This window comes from Malus sylvestris, chromosome 4, assembly GCF_916048215.2.
Source record: "Malus sylvestris chromosome 4, drMalSylv7.2, whole genome shotgun sequence".
In the NCBI taxonomy this organism is placed as follows: Eukaryota; Viridiplantae; Streptophyta; class Magnoliopsida; order Rosales; family Rosaceae; genus Malus; species Malus sylvestris.
Genome location: NC_062263.1, coordinates 18,841,860 through 18,860,404, shown reverse-complemented (window position 1 = coordinate 18,860,404; position 18,545 = coordinate 18,841,860). Strand labels below are relative to the sequence as shown.

Here is an 18,545-nt window from a genome sequence, read left to right as displayed (position 1 = left end):
TCATATCATTCTTCATCACGGAATCCCCAACGGTAAGAGGACCAGTAGGGGAGACGAAGGATGGGCGCCATATGTTGTCTGGAGAAGGCGGGGCTGCCTCTTCAACAAGGTTCAAGTCAAAACGACGGTCGGAGGGGCCAGACATTTTCAAAGGTGTTGAAGAGAGAAGAGGTCGGACAAATCAAGATCTTAGAAGTGCAAGAATGAAGCTTCTACTGGTGAAGATTCAAGTGTGCTTTGGAACTTAATGCCAGCCCCTATAAAAATCTGCACTCGACGGAGCTTCAGAAATCGAAGAGGCACCTGCTCAGAAATCGAAGAGGCGTTTGCTTTCTCAAAAGCTGGGCTGCTTAGAGATCACGAGGGTTGATCTCAGAAATCGAAGAGGCGTTTGCTTTCTCAAAAGTTGGGCTGCTCAAAGACCACGAAGGCCGATCTCAGAAATCGAAGAGGCGCTCGCTTTCTCAAAAGCTGGGCTCCCCAGAGATCACGAGGGCCGATCTCAGAAATCGAAGAGGCACCTACTTTTCCAGCCTTGTCAGCACCTGTCACACGCACACTTAGCTTTGCGGAAATTATGGGCATTCTGTCGAAGACTTCTGGGGAAGTAGAAAACACATGAATCTTACTGTTCAATCACCCACTTCCCACACGCAACAATAGCTCATGGGTACCACAGATAACTTTGCCAAAGTTCTCTGCCAAAGTTGAGCACGTGAAGCTTGCAGCTCCCACTACATCGCTCTGACCAAGAAGGGTAAAATAATAGCAAAGAAACAGCACTAACAAAGTTTAGACCCATAAATTTTGAAGGTCTAGCTACCATATTATTACCCACAAGGGTAAAGGAACAGTACCACTGCTAGATAATTGGAAAGTCCCTGTGTGTCAACCTCTGTGCTTCGTGGCAAGGTAGACTAGCAAACATGCCCAACCTTTACTCACATTCGAGAAAACACTCCCAATAAGATTGCTTGCTCCAAAATCGAAGAGGCACCGTCCTCCAAATCTCGAGAGCCAGACTCCCAACATGACTACTTTCTTAAAAATCGAAGAGAGGGTAAAGGAACAGTACCATTGCTGGATAATTGGAAAGTCCCTGTGTGTCAACCTCTGTGCTTCGTGGCAAGGTAGACTAGCAAACATGCCCAACCTTTACTCACATTCGAGAAAACACTCCCAACAAGATTGCTTGCTCCAAAATCGAAGAGGCACCGCCCTCCGAATCTCGAGAGCCAGACTCCCAACATTCTTTCTCAAAAATCGAAGAGACACTGCTCCCCGAATCTTCGAGAGCCAGACCCCCAGCATGATTGCTTTCTCAAAAATCGATGAGGCATCGTTCTCCGAATCAATCGAAGAGGCGCTCGCTTTCTCAAAAGCTGGGCTGCTCAGAGACCACGAGGGCCGATCTCAGAAATCGAAGAGGCACCTACTATTCTAGCCTTGTCAGCACCTGTCACACGCACACTCAGCTTTGCAGAAATTATGGGCATTCTGTCGAAGACTTCTGGTGAAGTAGAAAGCACATGAATCTTACTGTTCAATCACCCACTTCCCACACGCAACAATAGCTCATGGGTACCACAGATAACTTTGCCAAAGTTCTCTGCCAAAGTTGAGCACGTGAAGCTTGCAGCTCCCACTACATCGCTCTGACCAAGAAAGGTAAAAGAATAGCAAAGAAACAGCACTAACAAAGTTTAGACACATACATTTTGAAGGTCTAGCTACCATATTATTACCCACAAGGGTAAAGGAACAGTACCACTGCTGAATAATTGGAAAGTTGCTGTGTGTCAACCTCTGTGCTTCGTGGCAAGGTAGACTAGCAAACATGCCCAACCTTTACTCACATTCGAGAAAACACTGCCAACAAGATTGCTTGCTCCAAAATCGAAGAGGCACCGTCCTCCGAATCTCGAGAGCCAGACTCCCAACATGACTACTTTCTCAAAAGCGAAGAGAGGGTAAAGGAACAGTACCATTGCTAGATAATTGGAAAGTCCCTGTGTGTCAACCTTTGTGCTTCGGGGCAAGGTAGACTAGCAAACATGCCCAACCTTTACTCACATTCGAGACAACACTCCCAACAGGATTGCTTGCTCCAAAATCGAAGAGGCACCGCCCTCCGAATCTCGAGAGCCAGACTCCCAACATGATTACTTCCTCAAAAATCGAAGAGACACTGCTCTCCGAATCTCGAGAGCCAGACCCCCAGCATGATTGCTTTCTCAAAAATCGAAGAGGCATCGTTCTCCGAATCTCGAGAGCCAGATAACACAGACCACTTTTTCAAAGTGCTCTGACAGAGTTAAAACATGTGAAACTGGCAGCTCCCACTACCGTGCTATGACCAAGCAGGGTAAATGAATAGCATTACTACTTGTTGTTAGGGAGACTCCTATATATGTCGACCTCCATCCCCAACGGACAGGCAGACCTGCAAAAATGCTCAACCCTTCATCATATCTGAGAGGGCACTCCCAACGAAGCCTTTCGAAATATTCAGCTTTCTTTCCCCCCGATAATACCTCTGCAAACAAGCTATACTAGAGCAAGAATATCTCATATCATCAGGGTTAAAAGCAAGAGTATCCCATATCATGCTTTTTCCCTGTCTTTTCCTTTGGCCTTGTTTTTACCTGCAAGACAAGGAGAAAGAGAGCAATCAGTCAGCACTTGGAATCAAGCTCCCAGCCAGGAACTGACTGCTTGGAACCCCTTACCTGATTACTTACCTGGCATTGCTCTCGAGTACTCATCTTCAACATCTTATGTTTCCAGGGAAGATTCCGCATCTGCTTGAGGAACAGATAGGGCAAGTGCGAAGGATACAAGGAAGCATGTGGAGACAAGCGTAACAGCACACGTGCCGATACATCCATTACTCTGTCAAAAGCAAAAGTATCCCATATCAACAGGGTGGAACGTACTCTAGATTTGATGGACTTGTTTTGACCCTCAAATTCTTCAGTCGGCCTTATACTCTGGAGGAAACCAGAAAACCCTCAAGCTCAGTTCAAGAATAAGCCTGTGGAAAGTTACTTCTTCAAAAGCAAAAGTATCTCATATCATCTCTTCTCATTTTTCTTCTCTTTATCCTTCATGCTGCTGCAAGATGGGGAGAAGGTGAACAATCAGTCGGAGCTCTGATTGCTTACCTTGTCTGTCACCTCTTTCAGCAGACCCCCTAGCTCGGCGACTTGGGGGACTCCTACTACATGATTTGTATCGCGCTTGACCAAGCTTGAAACTACAAGTAAGCTTCAAGTGAAATTGATACATTACCTTGTGCATCTCCACCAGTTAAAGATACCACCCCTGGATGGAGGAAGAGTACTTCCAGAGAAGATGCCACATCTACCTATGAGACAGATAAGGCAAGTCAAGACGACACCACACTCCGATACTTAGAAGTTTCGTGATTACGAGATCATTCTCCCACAATATTTCCTAATGTCATTTGTACTAAATCATTCACTTGTACTCACTAAAGGAGAGCTTGAACCTATGTACTTGTGTAAACCCTTCACAATTAATGAGAACTCTTCTATTCCGTGGACGTAGCCAATCTGGGTGAACCACGTACATCTTGTGTTTGCTTTCCTATCTCTATCCATTTATATACTTATCCACACTAATGACCGGAGCAATCTAGCGAAGATCACAAAAAGCGACCGTTTTCGCTACCTAGGATCTATCTTGCAAGAGAACGAAGAATTAGATGGAGATCTCAACCATAGAATACGAGCTGGATGGATGAAGTGTAAGAGTGCATCCGGCGTGTTGTGTGACCGTCGTAGGCCACTGAAGCTCAAGGGAAAATTTTATAGGACGGCAATAAGGCCAGCGATGTTGTATGGCACAGAATGTTAGGCGGTGAAGCATCAACACGTACACAAAATGAGTGTAGCGGAGATGAGGATGCTTTGTGGGATGTGTGGGCACACGAGAAAGGATAAGATTGGGAATGAGGATATCCGAGGTAAAGTAGGAGTAGCCGAAATTGTAGGAAAGATGAGAGAAAATCGGCTCCGGTGATTTGGACATGTGCAAAGAAGGCCGACTGACGCTCCGGTTCGAAGATGTGACTACGGGACAGAGGTTCAGGGCCGAAGGGGTAGAGGAAGACCTAGGAAAACTTTGGAAGAGACTCTAAGAAAAGACTTAGAGTACTTGGATCTAACGGAGGACATGACACAAACCCGAGCGCAATGGCGTTCTAGGATTCATATAGCCGACCCCACTTAGTGGGAAAAGGCTTTGTTGTTGTTGTTGTTGTTGTATATCTTCTTCAACTCCCAACCAAAATCCATGAAATTTAAATGGATTTGAAGGTCTTGAAGAGTAGAACAAGTTCGTACCTATTAAAGGTCCAAAATCCAACGAAAAACGGTTGGAAAAACCTTTGAAAGTTCTGGTCAACTGTGTACTCTCTCGAACTTCCCTATTCCGACGTCCACTCCACTCCAAAACTACTCCAAAATGCTAGGGAAGTTGATTGGAAGCTTCCTCAAGCCTCAAAACTTTATGAATCGTCCACGATCATGTCGTCCAAAGTTCCACAGTGACGGAGCTCGAGAGTCGACGGGTCAACGTTCACCAAAATTGAAAACTAAGGGTATGGTGATGATCGTGAAGTCGAGAGGAGGAGGATGGTGGTCCTTATAAGCTCGATCCGTGTCGATTTGATTAAGCTTGCGAGCTGGGGTGTCTCGGGTGTATGGACAGAGAGAAGAGTCGAGAAAGAAGGAGAGAAAAGGTGAGGGTGTACGTGTGCATGTGTGTGCGATTGGCAGAAGAAGAAAATAATAAAATTTGATTGGGCCCAAGGGAATAGGAGCTCATATAATTGGTTCATAATTACTTGTTTATGCACTTTAATAATCGTAACATTCTCGTTACGACTCTGATTCGAGTCTAACTAGCGTCAACGCACTCATGACGTCGAGTACGATTTAATTACGATAGCGAGGAAGATAATTTAAAATTGCATATGCACATCCACGTCACTAAGCCACCGAGGGAATAATCGTTATCTTACATACTCGGGGAGAAAATTATAATGAAAAGTGGAACGGGTCGTCACACATATATTCACATTTTTTTTATAAGATCGTCAAATAATAATTGTATTAAATACATATAAGTATTGTAGTCAATCCCAACATCATATTACTCCTAGTTCGTCGGATTTGGTATTTTAAGTTTAATTTTGGTTCCCGTTTGTATAATGGGGTTACCCATTGTTTAGCTAAATTTGCTTTGTCTATTAGCAGTGAACTAGTTTAGACGAAGGAGCCTCCTTCTCTTATCTAGGAGGTCCTCCTCCAAGACATATGTAACTCTCTTTGAGTTTGCTTCAATATAATCGTTTCACTTCAAAAAAAAATCCCAACATCATATTCTCACAGAAGACTATTCATTAATTTGGGCTGAGCTTCAGACATTTAGAACCTGGCTTTCGTCAAGCCCAATCTAATGAAAGAAAAGCAACAGCACTACATAAATGGGTCAGGGGCAGAATCTATAATTTCGCTACAGCTCCGGGGCATTTCTCGAATTCTACTTTCTCGAAACGACAATCACCGTCCTCACCCCTTAGTACTCAGTAGAGCAGAGACACTAAAGCCGCGCCGCCGCCGTGAATCTCCAAAAGCTCCGGAAAAAGCAAAAGAGAGAGCAAAAATGTCGAAGCTCGGTCTTCTCCGCGCCGCAATCACGTCAAGCATCGCCGTACGTACGGCCGTGCCGCAGAACCGCGGCCTCCCTATGCTCCTCGGCGAACCGGCGAGACGGTTCTCGACAGAAGCCGAAAACCCGCCTCAGAACTCCCGGCCGTCTGATCAGCCGCAGGATGCTTCACCGATCGAACCATTTCTCCAAACCCCAACCACAGGTATTATAAACTGACCTATCGGCTGCCGTGGGCATGGCTGTGATTTCATTTCCATTTTCAATTTAGGGTTCAGGGTTTTGGGGATTTAAATTCAATGATGATATGTGTCAATGGCAATGTGTTGCATATGATATTTTTAAGGTTTGGTGTATGGGAAGCTGCTTGGAATCTCGAGGTATACGCTGAAGACCGATGTGGTGAATATGCTGGAGGGCTGTAATTTGAGCCTGGAGGATGTCAAAGTTGATTACAATCGGGCCTTCACGCCGATGGGAATGTAAATTGCGTATTCTCTATTTTGTTTATTTGCCAGTAGATTGATAATTTGTTATGCCATGCAATAGATAAATTTGTTTAGGTGCCCCAAAAATGTTTGGTTGATGATTTGGGTATGCATTTTGGTTGTTAGGGTCGTGCAATTCCGGTCATGGAAAGCTTTTGATAATGCAGCTAGGGTGATTTCCAGGAAGGGCCGCCTGTTTAAATTGGAGAGGGTAATGATGTCATGGATGCTTGATAGGATATAATTGTTGCCCACGTATTTTGTGTCGTAGTGTGCTGATGGTAGGTTTGTGAATGACAGGCTAACCGATCGCAGTGGGACAATCTTACTCCCCATGATGCAAAAACTGTAAGTCAAGGTTTTCTATTGCATGCTTATTATTGTTTTCAATGAAATGTTTGACCAAGTTGGTCGTGTTTTGAGTTACTCTTCATGCAACAAATTCGCTTGCTATGTAGAATGGACTGAGTAGTAAGACAGGATTGATGAATATTTGGCTTTCGAGGATGAACCTAATGGATTCAAATTTTTCTGCAAGGCAATATATGCCATAGGCAGTTTGATGCTCTAAACAGTTGAAGTAGGTTTTTTTATCTGGATAACGCATAAATATTACCTGGATAGAGTTGCTTCTTCTTGAATTTGGAATCGCTGGAACTACCATGTGGCAACCTAGTGAATTTTTGTTTAGTATGTTTGCATGCACCTTCACAAGAAAGTTGGTAAGGTTGCCATATGTATTGATTTTATTGACAGAAGAGAAACAGGCTCCATCGGGTCATATGTAGACTGAGTCTTCATAATTTGGAGTTACTGTTTCCCATATGTCAAGTATATGCCATAATTATTTGAATGTAATCTATACACTTTATCTTACAATTAATTTGCTATCACATGATGAAAATCTTTCTGAAAGCATTGGAAATGGACATTTGGTATTATCAGGTTTTATTGCAAGGAATTCCTCAAACTGCGGCTCCAGAAGATGTAGAACGGTTTTTATCTGGTTGTGAATACGATTCATCTTCCCTCCAGATAATTTTCAGGTAAGCTGAATGGCTTGCGAATGAAACATATATATATATATATATTGAAATACTTTTACTCTACTTGATTTTTATTTTATTTTTTTGAAACTATGTTGCAGGTCTTTCCCAGAACCCTCCAAATTTGCAACTGTTCGCTTTCCGTCTCAAACCGAGGCAATGAATGCATTCCTTGCGAAGAACAAAGGCTACTGTCAGAATGGTCAAATTTTGATGCGCGTTCTCCAGTAATCCTGGTTTGTTGGTTCCCTTTGTCAGAAGAATTGCTATGAGGCATGATAAAATGAGAATAGGATTATGTAGTATCATGTCGTTATGCGGCACTTTAGGAATTTGCATGGTATACGATATATCTTTTTATGAGGCCGTGTTTTTATTTACTGGATTCAACTCAGGAGTAGAAATGTGTTCATTCCTTATGCAGGAATGGGTATTCCTTTCTTTCTTTTAATCCCAAGTCTTATTGCTAATAATTACAAGCATACATAATTTTAATTTCTTAACGTTACGATGTGTAGAAGAATATTTTGCAATCAGATCTTTATTACAAATATATCTTTGAAATGATATGCTACTTTAAGATTTTGATTCAAAGCATCTTAAAAGGGAAACCTTTTAACGGTATCACACAATTTTGGGATCACAGGCCATAATAGGAGGAAAACTTTGCGTTTTTCATTATCCATCTTCGGTTCATGAAGGTGAAAACATTTGTTTGTCTACCTATATTAGCATGCGGATTAGTAACGTGACTGATTGAGGGTCAAATGGAAACGAATAACAGTACAGATTTGTGTGTTACCTGTGAGACATTCAAATGATATGGTGGGAGAATTGCAGCGGTGAACTGGAATAAAGATAAGAGAGTCATAGACTGCCATTGAAAATTAACCGTTAACAATATGATTGAGATTTGAGACTAATAAGACCAATTAAGCTAGAAAGCTACCAATTAATTAAGGTACATTCTTTCCTTAACAAACATGTGCGCGAAGAAACAGTATTTATTCCTTAACAAACATGTGCGCGAAGAAACAGGATTTAAACATTCTTTCCTTATTCTATTATATAAAAGGCTAAGTTCAACCTTACATAATCTCACACAAATTTCGTACATATAATATCCTTATTCAAATGATTTCTTGCACACAGACGAGACGAGGCTAATTATTTAACATACTTTACCTCACATTTATCAGTCCCGTTATCCTAGACCACAAGGTTCAAGTGTGGTCTCTCACCATTCGATTTTATGTCCTCCACTGTAGGATGAAGATTGAACGGTGAATGACCATAATTTTCTTGGACCACAGGTTCTAGGAGAATGGAACTCTCACATTTATATTTCTTACCTTTACCTCTTAAATTGAGATATGAATCTCTAATTGTCTTTAATTTGTTCACAACAGCATCCATAAGCATTCGCTTTGATGGTGATGTGGCAGAGCATGAGAGTCCAATTTGCATCACTGAAACTGAGCATTCCACCAACCTTCTTGCTTGAATTGGGCTTCCATCAACATTTGCATCTTCACATTCGACGAGCAGCAATGGGTCAACAATGTCCATGGCATGGTCAGGCATCGCCATGGCAGTGAATTGGTGAATGCTCAAACCATCTTTAAACATGTCATCGGTAGGTCGTCTTCCTGTGAACATTTCTAGCAATAGTATTCCAAAACTATAAACATCTCCAAGGATGGAAACTTGGCCTCCCATGCCATACTCTGCCATTCAATACATACGTTAGAACTTAATTTAGCTTAGTGATAAGTTATTAGGAAGAGAAGGCATTGAAAGTGATAGAAACTCATACCTGGAGGAATGTAGCCTATTGAACCCTTTAACCCGGTTGATATGGTTTGACTTTGAGCAAGATCATTAGAGGCCTCCAAGAGGAACCTTGCTAAACCAAAGTCACCAACATGAGCTACCATATCTTCGTCAAGAAGAACATTATTTGGCTTCATATCACAATGAACAATTGAAGTTTCACAATGGTGGTGGATATAATCCAATGCGGAAGCAACATCAATTGCAATATTGAGTCTTTGGACAAGGCTCAATCTCTTACTGTGAGTGTGCTCATCATTTTTCAGATGCAGCCACATTTCTAAGCTTCCATTTACTATGTACTCAAAAACTAGACTTTTGAAATCTTGACCCTGGTTGTCAATGCTTGAGCATGCAGTTATGATCTTCAGAAGATTACGGTGCCTTATGCTTCTCAAAGCTTTGCATTCATCCATAAAACTCTTGGATGCTCCTTGTTGTTGAAGGTTTAATACCTTAACTGCAACTAGTGTTCCATCACCGGGGACTACTCCTTTGTAAACAGAACCAAAACTTCCAGAACCAATCAGATTTTCTCTAGAGAACCCGTCAGTAGATTGAACAAGTTCTGAGTAAGAGACACCTGATTTCCAATCTTTATAAGAACGTGAGCTTACTGGTATACTCCTTGGCCTCTTAAGCATTGAACGAGCAACATGAAAGCATGACATACCAATTATGAAGGCAAGCGCACAAGCTACAGAGATGACTACTTTTCGAGCAAGCAATCCTCGAGATGAGGGAGGCTTTGTGTTGGGGCATGCAGGTAAATGTAATTTCGAGCTGCCACCACAGAGCTTAGGATTTCCAAGAATTGAGAGACTAGTTGCATTTGAAAAGATTCCTTCTTCAGGCATTTTACCCTCAAAATTGTTATATGAAAGGTTGAGATGACTAAGAAATCTAAATTTGCCTAGAAATTCAGGAATCTGCCCAGATAAGTTATTACTCGAAAGATCAATTTCTTCCAGGCTTCTTAAACTTTTGAGAGATATAGGAATTATTCCTTGAAACTCATTACCTTTCAAATGCAAGAGCACCAACATAATACAACTGCCAAGGCTTGTGGGGATTTCACCTGATAACTTGTTTCCTGATACATATAGCTCCACTAGATTTACCAAATTTCCAACTTCGGATGGTAGTGGACCGGTCAACTGATTGTTAGGCATGTAAATTGAGATGGAAGAAATCCGGAAAAGCTCTTTAGGTATGGTGCCTGTTAGATTGTTACTAGAAAGGTCAAGGAATAGTAGACGTTGGCAGTTTCCTAGACTCGGATGTATTCTTCCCTCAAATCCATTGTCATCCATGTAGAGCTGTGTCAGCGAAGTCATGTTACCTAGGGACGACGGGATCGGCCCCGAAAAATTGTTGCCGCCCAAACTCAACCCCTCTAACTTCTTAAGCCTCCCAATTTCTTCAGGGAGACTACCACTGAAATAGTTATTTTCCATTCCAATAGCGGCCAAGTTTAGAAGATTTCCAATACCTAAAGGGACGCTTCCATGTATGGAATTTGTCCCCAGATAAAGACTTCTTAGTGTGGTAGAAAGATTGGACATGGATACGGGCAATTCTCCTCCAAATTGATTATCAACAATATCCAAAACCTCCAGACTAGTACAATTAGCCAAGAATTTGAGAAAATTCAGGTCGCCAGCTTTCCCACTTCCCAGTCTATTGTGATAAAGGTTTAGAACAACTAAGCTTCGCAAGGTTCCAAGATTTTCACCTGGGATTGTTCCAGTAAGACCATTTTCAGCGAAGTCAATAAGTTGTAGTCCAGAAGCATTTGACAATGATATAGGAATATTTCCTGTGAATTTGTTCCCGCCACATGCAAATTCTTGGAGATTAGGAAGAGTAAGGCCGACATTTGGTGGTAGCTCTCCATGCAGTTGGTTGAAACCAACACCAAACGTGTGTATGGAAGAAATATTATAGATTGAAGCAGGGATTATACCAGAGAGATTGATTGCTTGAAGTCCGACAAATTGCAATCTTGTTAGCCGCCCGAGATCATTGGGTATGCTTCCTTGAAAATTGTTTCCGCTAAGATCAAACACATGCAGAGAAGAAAAGTTTCCCATCCAACTTGGGATGGTTCCAGTCAGATTGTTAGTAGAAAGCAACAGACGCCTTAATTTCAACAATGAACTAAGTTGTTTTGGAATCGAGCCAATAAGTTCATTGTAACGAAACTCAAGCGTCTTTAGTTGGGTACACTGGGATAAATTGGTTGGAATTTTACCGCTGAAGGAATTGTGAGACAAGTTGAGAACGTGTAGGCTTTGCAGACGACCAATTTCCTGAGGAATTTCACCACGAAAGCTGTTGCTTCCTAGGTTGATACTAGTAAGATAGGAAAGATTTCCTATAGAAGGAGGTAAAGAGCCTGCCAAGTTTTGATCTGGCAGGTTCAAAATCAAGACTCTTTTGGTGGAATGGCTGCATGTAACGCCAGCCCAACTGCAGAAATGGATGGAATCATTCCATGCGCTCATGACATGGAGAGCATCTTGAGTGATGTGTTTCTTGAAGTCGAGCAGCGCCAGGCGATCAGTTTCATTTCCAAGACTAGTGCTGGACAGTGCTGCAAATCCCAGACGTGTGGTCATGCATAAAAGAATGAAGCCATGAAAGAGTTTAAACAAAATCAGCCTGCCATGAATTCGACGTGAATGCTCCATCCTTACCAAAATACGGACTGCAAATAAGAAACTCTCTGTTTTTCTCTCTCTTTTGGCTGTGAAATTAGTAACCAAGTTTCGCTTACAGGAATGCATATGAAACACGAAGACATGATATGTCTTATCAAGTGGAACATAATCTTGATTGAAAGTAGACCACAGCTCCTACCGTGTCAAGCAAGGAATAGGAAGACCATATTAGTCTGCGGATCCCGATAGGTCTTTGTCCTCACAGTCAAGTTCATCGTGATTGCAGGCCCTACCACTGTGTAATCAACCAATGATTCTTCATTGAACAAATTAAGGAAGAGGAAACAGAGAATGTTAGAAAAAACAAAGTTTAACATGGGTTTTATTGTTATTCTTTCTTAATTGTAATTACAAATACAAAATTAAGGTCATTTGACCTTTTGATCTTCCTTCAATATGAAACGAGTAAATAACTATACCTGTAGGGCCTACCTTTCAATTCAGACATTAACATGTCACAGTTTAGAGTGATTTTTACGTCGAAATCCACAATTTTCTGCTAATTTTCGAAAAACAATTAAACAAATGCATTTATTAGTTCAAACTATACATTAGCCATACTTCAAAGATTAATTAATCAGTAGTGCATCACGTTTAGGAATTAAGATATTGTTCACAGAGGCGGATCCATACATGGTCAATTGCAATATTGAGTCTTTAAACAAGGCTCAATCTCTTACTGTTCTCATCATTTCTCGGATACAGCCACATATCTAGGCTTCCATTTACCATGTTCTTTCTTAATTGTAGTTGCAAATACATAATTATGGTTATTTGACCTTTTGACCTTTTGAACTTACTTCAATATGAAACAAGTAAACAACCATACATGTCGGTGACAGACAATAAAATTACTAAAGCGGTGTGTTAAAGTGATTGATAGACTTAACTTAGATTTACGTGTTTGAAGGGTTCAAATGGTTTTTTAATTGATGAAGACTGAAGTAAAGTTTACGTGTTCATTGAGCCTCAGTTTTGTCCTTGTTCAAATGACCCGAAAGAATAAAGTAGAGGGAAAAGTAGAACTCCAAGCAGTACGAGACAGCTAGCTAGTCAATGTGAGACAAATAGTGAGCTCCCATCAAGCAAAAGACTTAAGGAGAACCAAATTCGGGACCTTTTGGTGGGAAGGACTCACAAGTTGCATATGCACCTTGGCGTTTGTTGTTTATGATATAGTGTTACGTGTAAGTATATATCTTTCCATATTGTGGCCGGGGATGATGGCATCAATGTCCCCTTTACTACATCCCTTGTAAGCTCTTCATTTTAGGATTATTTTTTAGTAAATGGTCTTTCAACTAAAAATTCATTAAATATAGTTCTTCAACTTGTCAAATCATGAAGCATGGTCCTTCCATTATGTTTATTGTTAATGTGCTTGTATGGCAGTACAATGGGACCCACATCATGTTAAATGGGTGCCGAAAGGAATAAAAAATTAGGTATATAAGTTACATTTTTATTATAAATATTCTACAAAAGAAACAAAAAATAAAATAAAACATGATTGCCCCCTCCCATCTTTCATCCCCTCATTCCAGGATCTCCACATCTCTCATACACACCAAAGCCATTGCTCACCGCAGACTAGGCCTGGCATTTTGGACCTAACCTGTTAACCCGACCCGACCTAACCCGTTAATATTTGTATTTGGGTGGATGCTTAACGGGTCGGGTCGCTAACGAATGAACCCGTTAACAGCCCGTTAAATAACGGATCACTTTGGGTCAACCCGTTAGACCTGTTAGGACCCGTTAACACCCGTTAGTTGAGGATATTTTAGTAATTTTAGTAAAATCTTAATAACAAAAAATAAACTTTATGCAAAAAAAATAATAATAATAATTGTTAACGGGTGAAACAGGTGACCCGTTAGCTTAACGGGTCGGGCTCGGTTGACCCGTTAGCTTAACGGGTTGGGTTCGGGTGACCCGTTAACTTAACGGGTCGGGTTGAACCTGATCCAAACCCAATAAACCCGACCCGTTTACAGGTCTACTGCAGACCTACCCCACTAAACCACCTTCAATCTTCATTATTCGAGTAGATGGGGACCTCGGGATTACGGGTAGTGCTACTCCATTCACCGCCAATTTGGGTTTGTTCTGGGTTTTGAGAACCATATGCGGCGGGGCAACTTTTAGGGTTTCATTTTGGGATTGTGACGTTTCAAGATGAAAATTTTAATCTATTGTGAATTTGTGAGAGCTTGTATACTGAATTTATCTTCTTTAGCCCTTTGTTTGCAATTTAAATTACATGACTCAAAGTCTGTTGTATTTCTTCAATTTTTAGCTTCAAGTTTAGTAAAAAATTGGGGATGTGATTAATAATCTATTGTGTCCATTTATGTAATTTAATTATTTAATAATGTTCTAGCAAAATACAACCCCAATAGAACAAAATGAACCATAGAAAAAAAAATGCAAAATATTCAGGGCATGTTTGGTATCTAACTTGAGAACGAAACTCAAAATTTTAATTTTTTTCTAAAAACACATGTTTGATTTAAAAATTTTAAATTCCCTCCCATCCTCAGCGGTGAGAGACCAATTTCCCAACCACTGGGTCCCTCACTTCCCTAGCGGTGACTACTTTGGCAAATACCTGACAATCACATCCCTCCCATCCCCAGTAGCGAGAGACCAATTTCTCGACCACTGCATCCCTCACTTCCCTAGCGGCAACTCCTTTGGTTATTTACCAACTCCTTACTCCAAACTCGCACTGATAGAGGCTAATCATGTTGGCGTTCTCAAACCTGAGATCCAACGACCATAGGGAAGATGTGGTGGCTATGGTGCTATGGTGGTGGCTATGGTGGATGCAAGTGAGAAGAGATAAAATTGAAAAGGCAACATAGAAGAGAGGATTGAAGAGGCGGGAGAGATTGATTTGTCTTGGCCAGAGGAAGAAGGATAAAGGTGGTGGCTATGGTGGATACAAGTGGGAAGGGATTGGAAAGGCAATAGAGAAAGGAGGGTTGAAGAGGCAAGAGGGAAGGGAGTACATCGAATGGGAGAGAGGAGAAAGGGAGAGAGAGAGAGAGAGAGAGACACGGGAGTGATAATCCATAAAATAAAAAGTCTAAAAACACATTTTTTGTGTCTTCAACCAATAGCCCTTGTTTTTAGATATTTTTTGAGTTATGGTTTTGAGAATTGTATTCAAATCCACTACCAAACAAAGATTTTAAATTTATGACTCAAAATTTGTTTTTGAGTTAAAAACATTGATCCAAATCAAATACCAAACAGGCCCTTACCACTCACTATTCATAGTTTTGGTCAAAGAACTCAAATTTCAGAGAAAAAATAGAGAATCTTGTATGCATCATTTATAAAGGTTACCTCCTTTTGGTTGAAAAACTGAAGCATGACGCTAATTCTTCTTCTGCTTCCACCTCCTTATGGAATTTGACCCGCCAATAACATTTGTACTTCAACCTAAAATCAGTAACCAGTCAGTACCTTTGGCAAGCTCATTGGGGTATGGCAACACTATGTATGGGAAGATTATTGCAACCCTAACAAACGAAGAAAAAGGAGGAGGCATTCGGTTGAGGATGTCGATGAGGAAAAGAAGAAGAAGAAGAAAAGAGGAGCTAGTTGAGGAAAAGAAGAATTTTGGTGATGTGTTCAGTTTGGAGGTATGGTCTTAAGAGTTTACAAACTACCTATATGATTCTCTCACTTCAGTGTTTACAAACTGCTCTAGTTTATTCTAATTTGGTTGTAAATTAATGATTTTACTCGAGGTAATTGAGCATGTTGCAGACCCTACTGAATTATGTAAATCTCTATCACCCTTAACTGTCACGGTGAAGCAACTGTTACTTCAACTATTAACCGTTCTATGAGAGTGTATGCTACTGCCATCATTGCATCAATTTATAATCTAATCAAATTAGTAAGAAAAACACATGTTTTCATGCATGTAGAAACTCAGTGGAGAGAATACTACATTTGCAACACAATGAAAAGAGGCAAACACATGACAAATATACTCAAAATATAGAAGCATCAAGGAAATAAAATGACATAAAAAAAGAGCCCACCAATTTAATGAAGAATTCTCCAAAACTCAGACCTTTAAATGTAATTCTACAAAATCATGAAAATTTACTACCTAACAAAATTGAAGCATATCTTGACATGCAAAAGGTCAAAAGGTACCTGAAGTGATGAGCAATGATTTGACATACTTTTTTTTCTTCACCTCTTTGTAAGTTGCTCTTTGCATAAACTACAACAATTAAAAAAATAAAAATAAAAACCCATCACGTTAAATTTATCTAAATATTTAATCACAGGTGCACCAGAAAATTATAAAACTCAAAATTAAAAAACCCCAAGATGAATTTAAGCAAAACCCATATTAGATTCTAAGTGGGTTTATGAAAATAGTACTAATCAGATATCAACACAGTAAATATATAAAAAAAATTAAAATTTTCCTACCTTTAAGTTTCAAGGTTTTTACTTTAGAATCCAAGGAAACACCAGATCAGATTCTAAGTGGGTTTATCAAAAATAATAATCTAATAAGAAATTAACACTGAAAGTAAATAAGAAATCGGAAAAAAAATTGAATTTTCTTACCTTTAGTTTCTGGGTTTACACTGTGGAATCCAATTGAGAACTGAAGGATGAGAATGGTGATGGTTTTCGGTATTTCTGGGTTCGTGGGTGCTGGCTGGGGTGGGGGTTTGAATCGTGATGTTAAGAGAGAGCGAGAGAAAGAATGACGTTCACTTAAGAGGAAAAAGAAGATAAAAATGGACGGACTAATTTCTTATCACAGTGCCACAAATAAATGGACGGTCCAAATTCAATTAGATTTACATCGGAGTAATATATTAATTACACAATTAAGGCAGGGACATTTTCGAAATTACGCTGTTCTTATGAACAGTAAAACAGTTTGTTTTCAGCTTTTGTATAGATTGAATTTTACAAACATATTCGTGTATGTTTGTTAGTGGGCCACGTCAGAGTCGGTATACTTGTGGTACTTAATAGTCTGTGCCCAAGTATGATCCATTAATTATCAAAACACGTTGTTAGACCTTTCATAAACGGTTCCGAACATGTCGTATCCAACTCTCAATCGCACCCTGTCCTCGTTCAGGCTGTTTTGTTGATTTAGAATCATACTTATTTTTCTACACCTATAGGGCCTACCTATCAATTCATACATTTACAACATGTCACAGTTTAGAGTGTGACTCTTTCCGTAGAAATCCACAATTTTATGCTAACTTTAGAAAAACAATTAAACCAATGCATTTATTAGTTCAAACTATACATTTTCAGAGATTAGAACACTAATTACTTCTGACAAAAAAAATTATCACTAATTACTTAATTAGTAATGCATGCATGCTTAGGAATTAAGGTATTGTTCAAAGAGGCTGGATCCATTTCATGGACCCTGCCAGGTGGTCTTGGGCAGTGGCGATTAATGTAGAAAGATGGATGGAGCATGTGCATTACAATGAAATGTGAATTTGATGGGTGATGTAGCTTTTGCATATTTATGCATAGCTTTGCAGATTTGTTTCTTAAAAAAAAAAAAGAAAAAAAAAAGAAAAAGAAAATTGGAGAGTGTTGATTTGTTGAAAATGTGTATGCAGAGTATAAATTTCCTTTTGAAGTTGAATTTGGGGAGTAATAGGTGCTCGAAGTTTTATTATTTTGCTTTCAATTTGAGGTAGTGTGATATTGAGGTGTTGGAAAACTACTAAAGTGTACTTTCTCAAAATTTTTTATTTCCATATTTCATGTGCCTATCACCTTTAGCCCCATTACAACCGTAATAAAGTCCTATTGATCCAAGGTATTACTTAAATATTGATAGCGAGTTAGGTGGACAAGCAAGCATATGGCGGCATGTACAATGAGATCACTTGAGTGAAACACATTAACCAAAACTTATGAGTGAATGAGCGTATGTCTTGTGAGAAACTCACATGTTTGCATATGATAATTTAAAGGAGCTTGGAATTGCATTGACATGGCTAGCTCACACATGACATTTCAACGTTTTGTTTGAAGGAAATTTGGTTAACTATTGGATGATGTTTTGAGCTCTTGTTGCTTAGTTCTTGGCTGTTTGTTTCATGGTTAGCACTTATCTCTGAAATCAAATTTGAGAAGTTAGCTACTAAGTTGTTGAGTCTAGTTTTAGTTGAGTGGTTTTGTTTTGTGTTTTGTTTTGCTAGAGGACTAGCAAAAATGTAAGTTTGAGGGTATTTTGATGAACCAATATTTATACTATATATTTTCCCCTTTTTCTATTTCTTTTCTTGTCTAGTTTTGTTGGAAGTTTTGAGTATTTATGAGTTTTGCCATTTTGTGTTTCTAGGAGCAGCAAGATTGAGTTTGGTGGAAAAGTATGCAAACGTTGGAATTTTTTAGTGATTCCAGTTGGAGCTGATTCACAAGAGATCAAAGATGATCATATCAAATTTTCAGCTCAAAATTCCAAGCCAATTGTTCCCAGCTTAAGAATGAAGACAGGTCACCGTGCTGACAAGGCAGTTTGGACCTCTGAAGGTTGCACAAGACATAAGTACATAATTAAGGCCTAAATTGAGGAAACTTCCTTCTTAGCTTTTGAAGCTGACCTTTCAAGCTTTCTAAGGACATCTCATTCATTGAAATCTAAGGACTTTTGGTCTACTAAACGTTATGGCCAAATCTGCCCACTCCATGTAGCTAATAAAAATAAGAAAGTAATAGCACTTGTTTTG

The 18,545-nt window shown here is 39.8% G+C and overlaps 2 protein-coding genes and 1 long non-coding RNA gene across 4 annotated transcripts; 2 read left to right on the top strand and 1 right to left on the bottom strand.

Annotated features, from left to right (window-relative positions):
- The first annotated feature begins 766 nt into the window (after window positions 1-766).
- On the top strand, window positions 767-3,559 carry LOC126620273 (uncharacterized). The gene is made up of 2 exons (XR_007622321.1): window positions 767-813; window positions 1,725-3,559. It is a non-coding gene; the product is annotated as an uncharacterized LOC126620273 (long non-coding RNA).
- A 1,988-nt stretch (window positions 3,560-5,547) lies between these two features.
- On the top strand, window positions 5,548-7,734 carry LOC126619467 (uncharacterized). Its single transcript, XM_050287864.1, has 6 exons — window positions 5,548-5,902; window positions 6,044-6,179; window positions 6,312-6,396; window positions 6,486-6,533; window positions 7,131-7,231; window positions 7,333-7,734. The coding sequence occupies exons 1-6, from the start codon at window positions 5,692-5,694 to the stop codon at window positions 7,460-7,462; spliced, it is 711 nt and encodes a 236-aa protein (XP_050143821.1). The 5' UTR covers window positions 5,548-5,691; the 3' UTR covers window positions 7,463-7,734.
- Window positions 7,735-8,268: 534 nt separating this feature from the next.
- On the bottom strand, window positions 8,269-16,629 carry LOC126619465 (probable LRR receptor-like serine/threonine-protein kinase At3g47570). 2 transcript variants are annotated; one of them, XM_050287863.1, is made up of 5 exons: window positions 16,252-16,629; window positions 15,142-15,237; window positions 11,031-12,022; window positions 9,048-10,883; window positions 8,269-8,958 (listed from the first exon to the last, which is right to left on the bottom strand). In XM_050287863.1, exons 3-5 carry the CDS (start codon window positions 11,851-11,853, stop codon window positions 8,441-8,443), a joined length of 3,177 nt encoding a protein of 1,058 aa, XP_050143820.1. In that variant the 5' UTR covers window positions 11,854-12,022; window positions 15,142-15,237; window positions 16,252-16,629; the 3' UTR covers window positions 8,269-8,440. The 2 variants fall into 2 exon arrangements, with proteins under 2 accessions (XP_050143820.1, XP_050143819.1); XM_050287862.1 differs by adding an exon at window positions 15,967-16,036 and having other exon boundaries at window positions 9,048-12,022; window positions 16,393-16,629.
- Window positions 16,630-18,545: the final 1,916 nt, after the last annotated feature.

Excerpts from the sequence above, each read along its gene's own strand:
- LOC126619467 (XM_050287864.1), top strand. The coding sequence starts at position 5,692 with ATGTCGAAGCTCGGTCTTCTCCGCGCCGCAATCACGTCAAGCATCGCC. Across the intron at positions 5,903-6,043 it reads TCTCCAAACCCCAACCACAG|GTTTGGTGTATGGGAAGCTG; the intron begins GTATTATAAACT and ends GATATTTTTAAG. Across the intron at positions 7,232-7,332 it reads TCCCTCCAGATAATTTTCAG|GTCTTTCCCAGAACCCTCCA; the intron begins GTAAGCTGAATG and ends ACTATGTTGCAG.
- LOC126619465 (XM_050287862.1), bottom strand. The coding sequence starts at position 11,853 with ATGCATTCCTGTAAGCGAAACTTGGTTACTAATTTCACAGCCAAAAGA. Across the intron at positions 8,959-9,047 it reads AATAGGCTACATTCCTCCAG|AGTATGGCATGGGAGGCCAA; the intron begins GTATGAGTTTCT and ends ATTGAATGGCAG.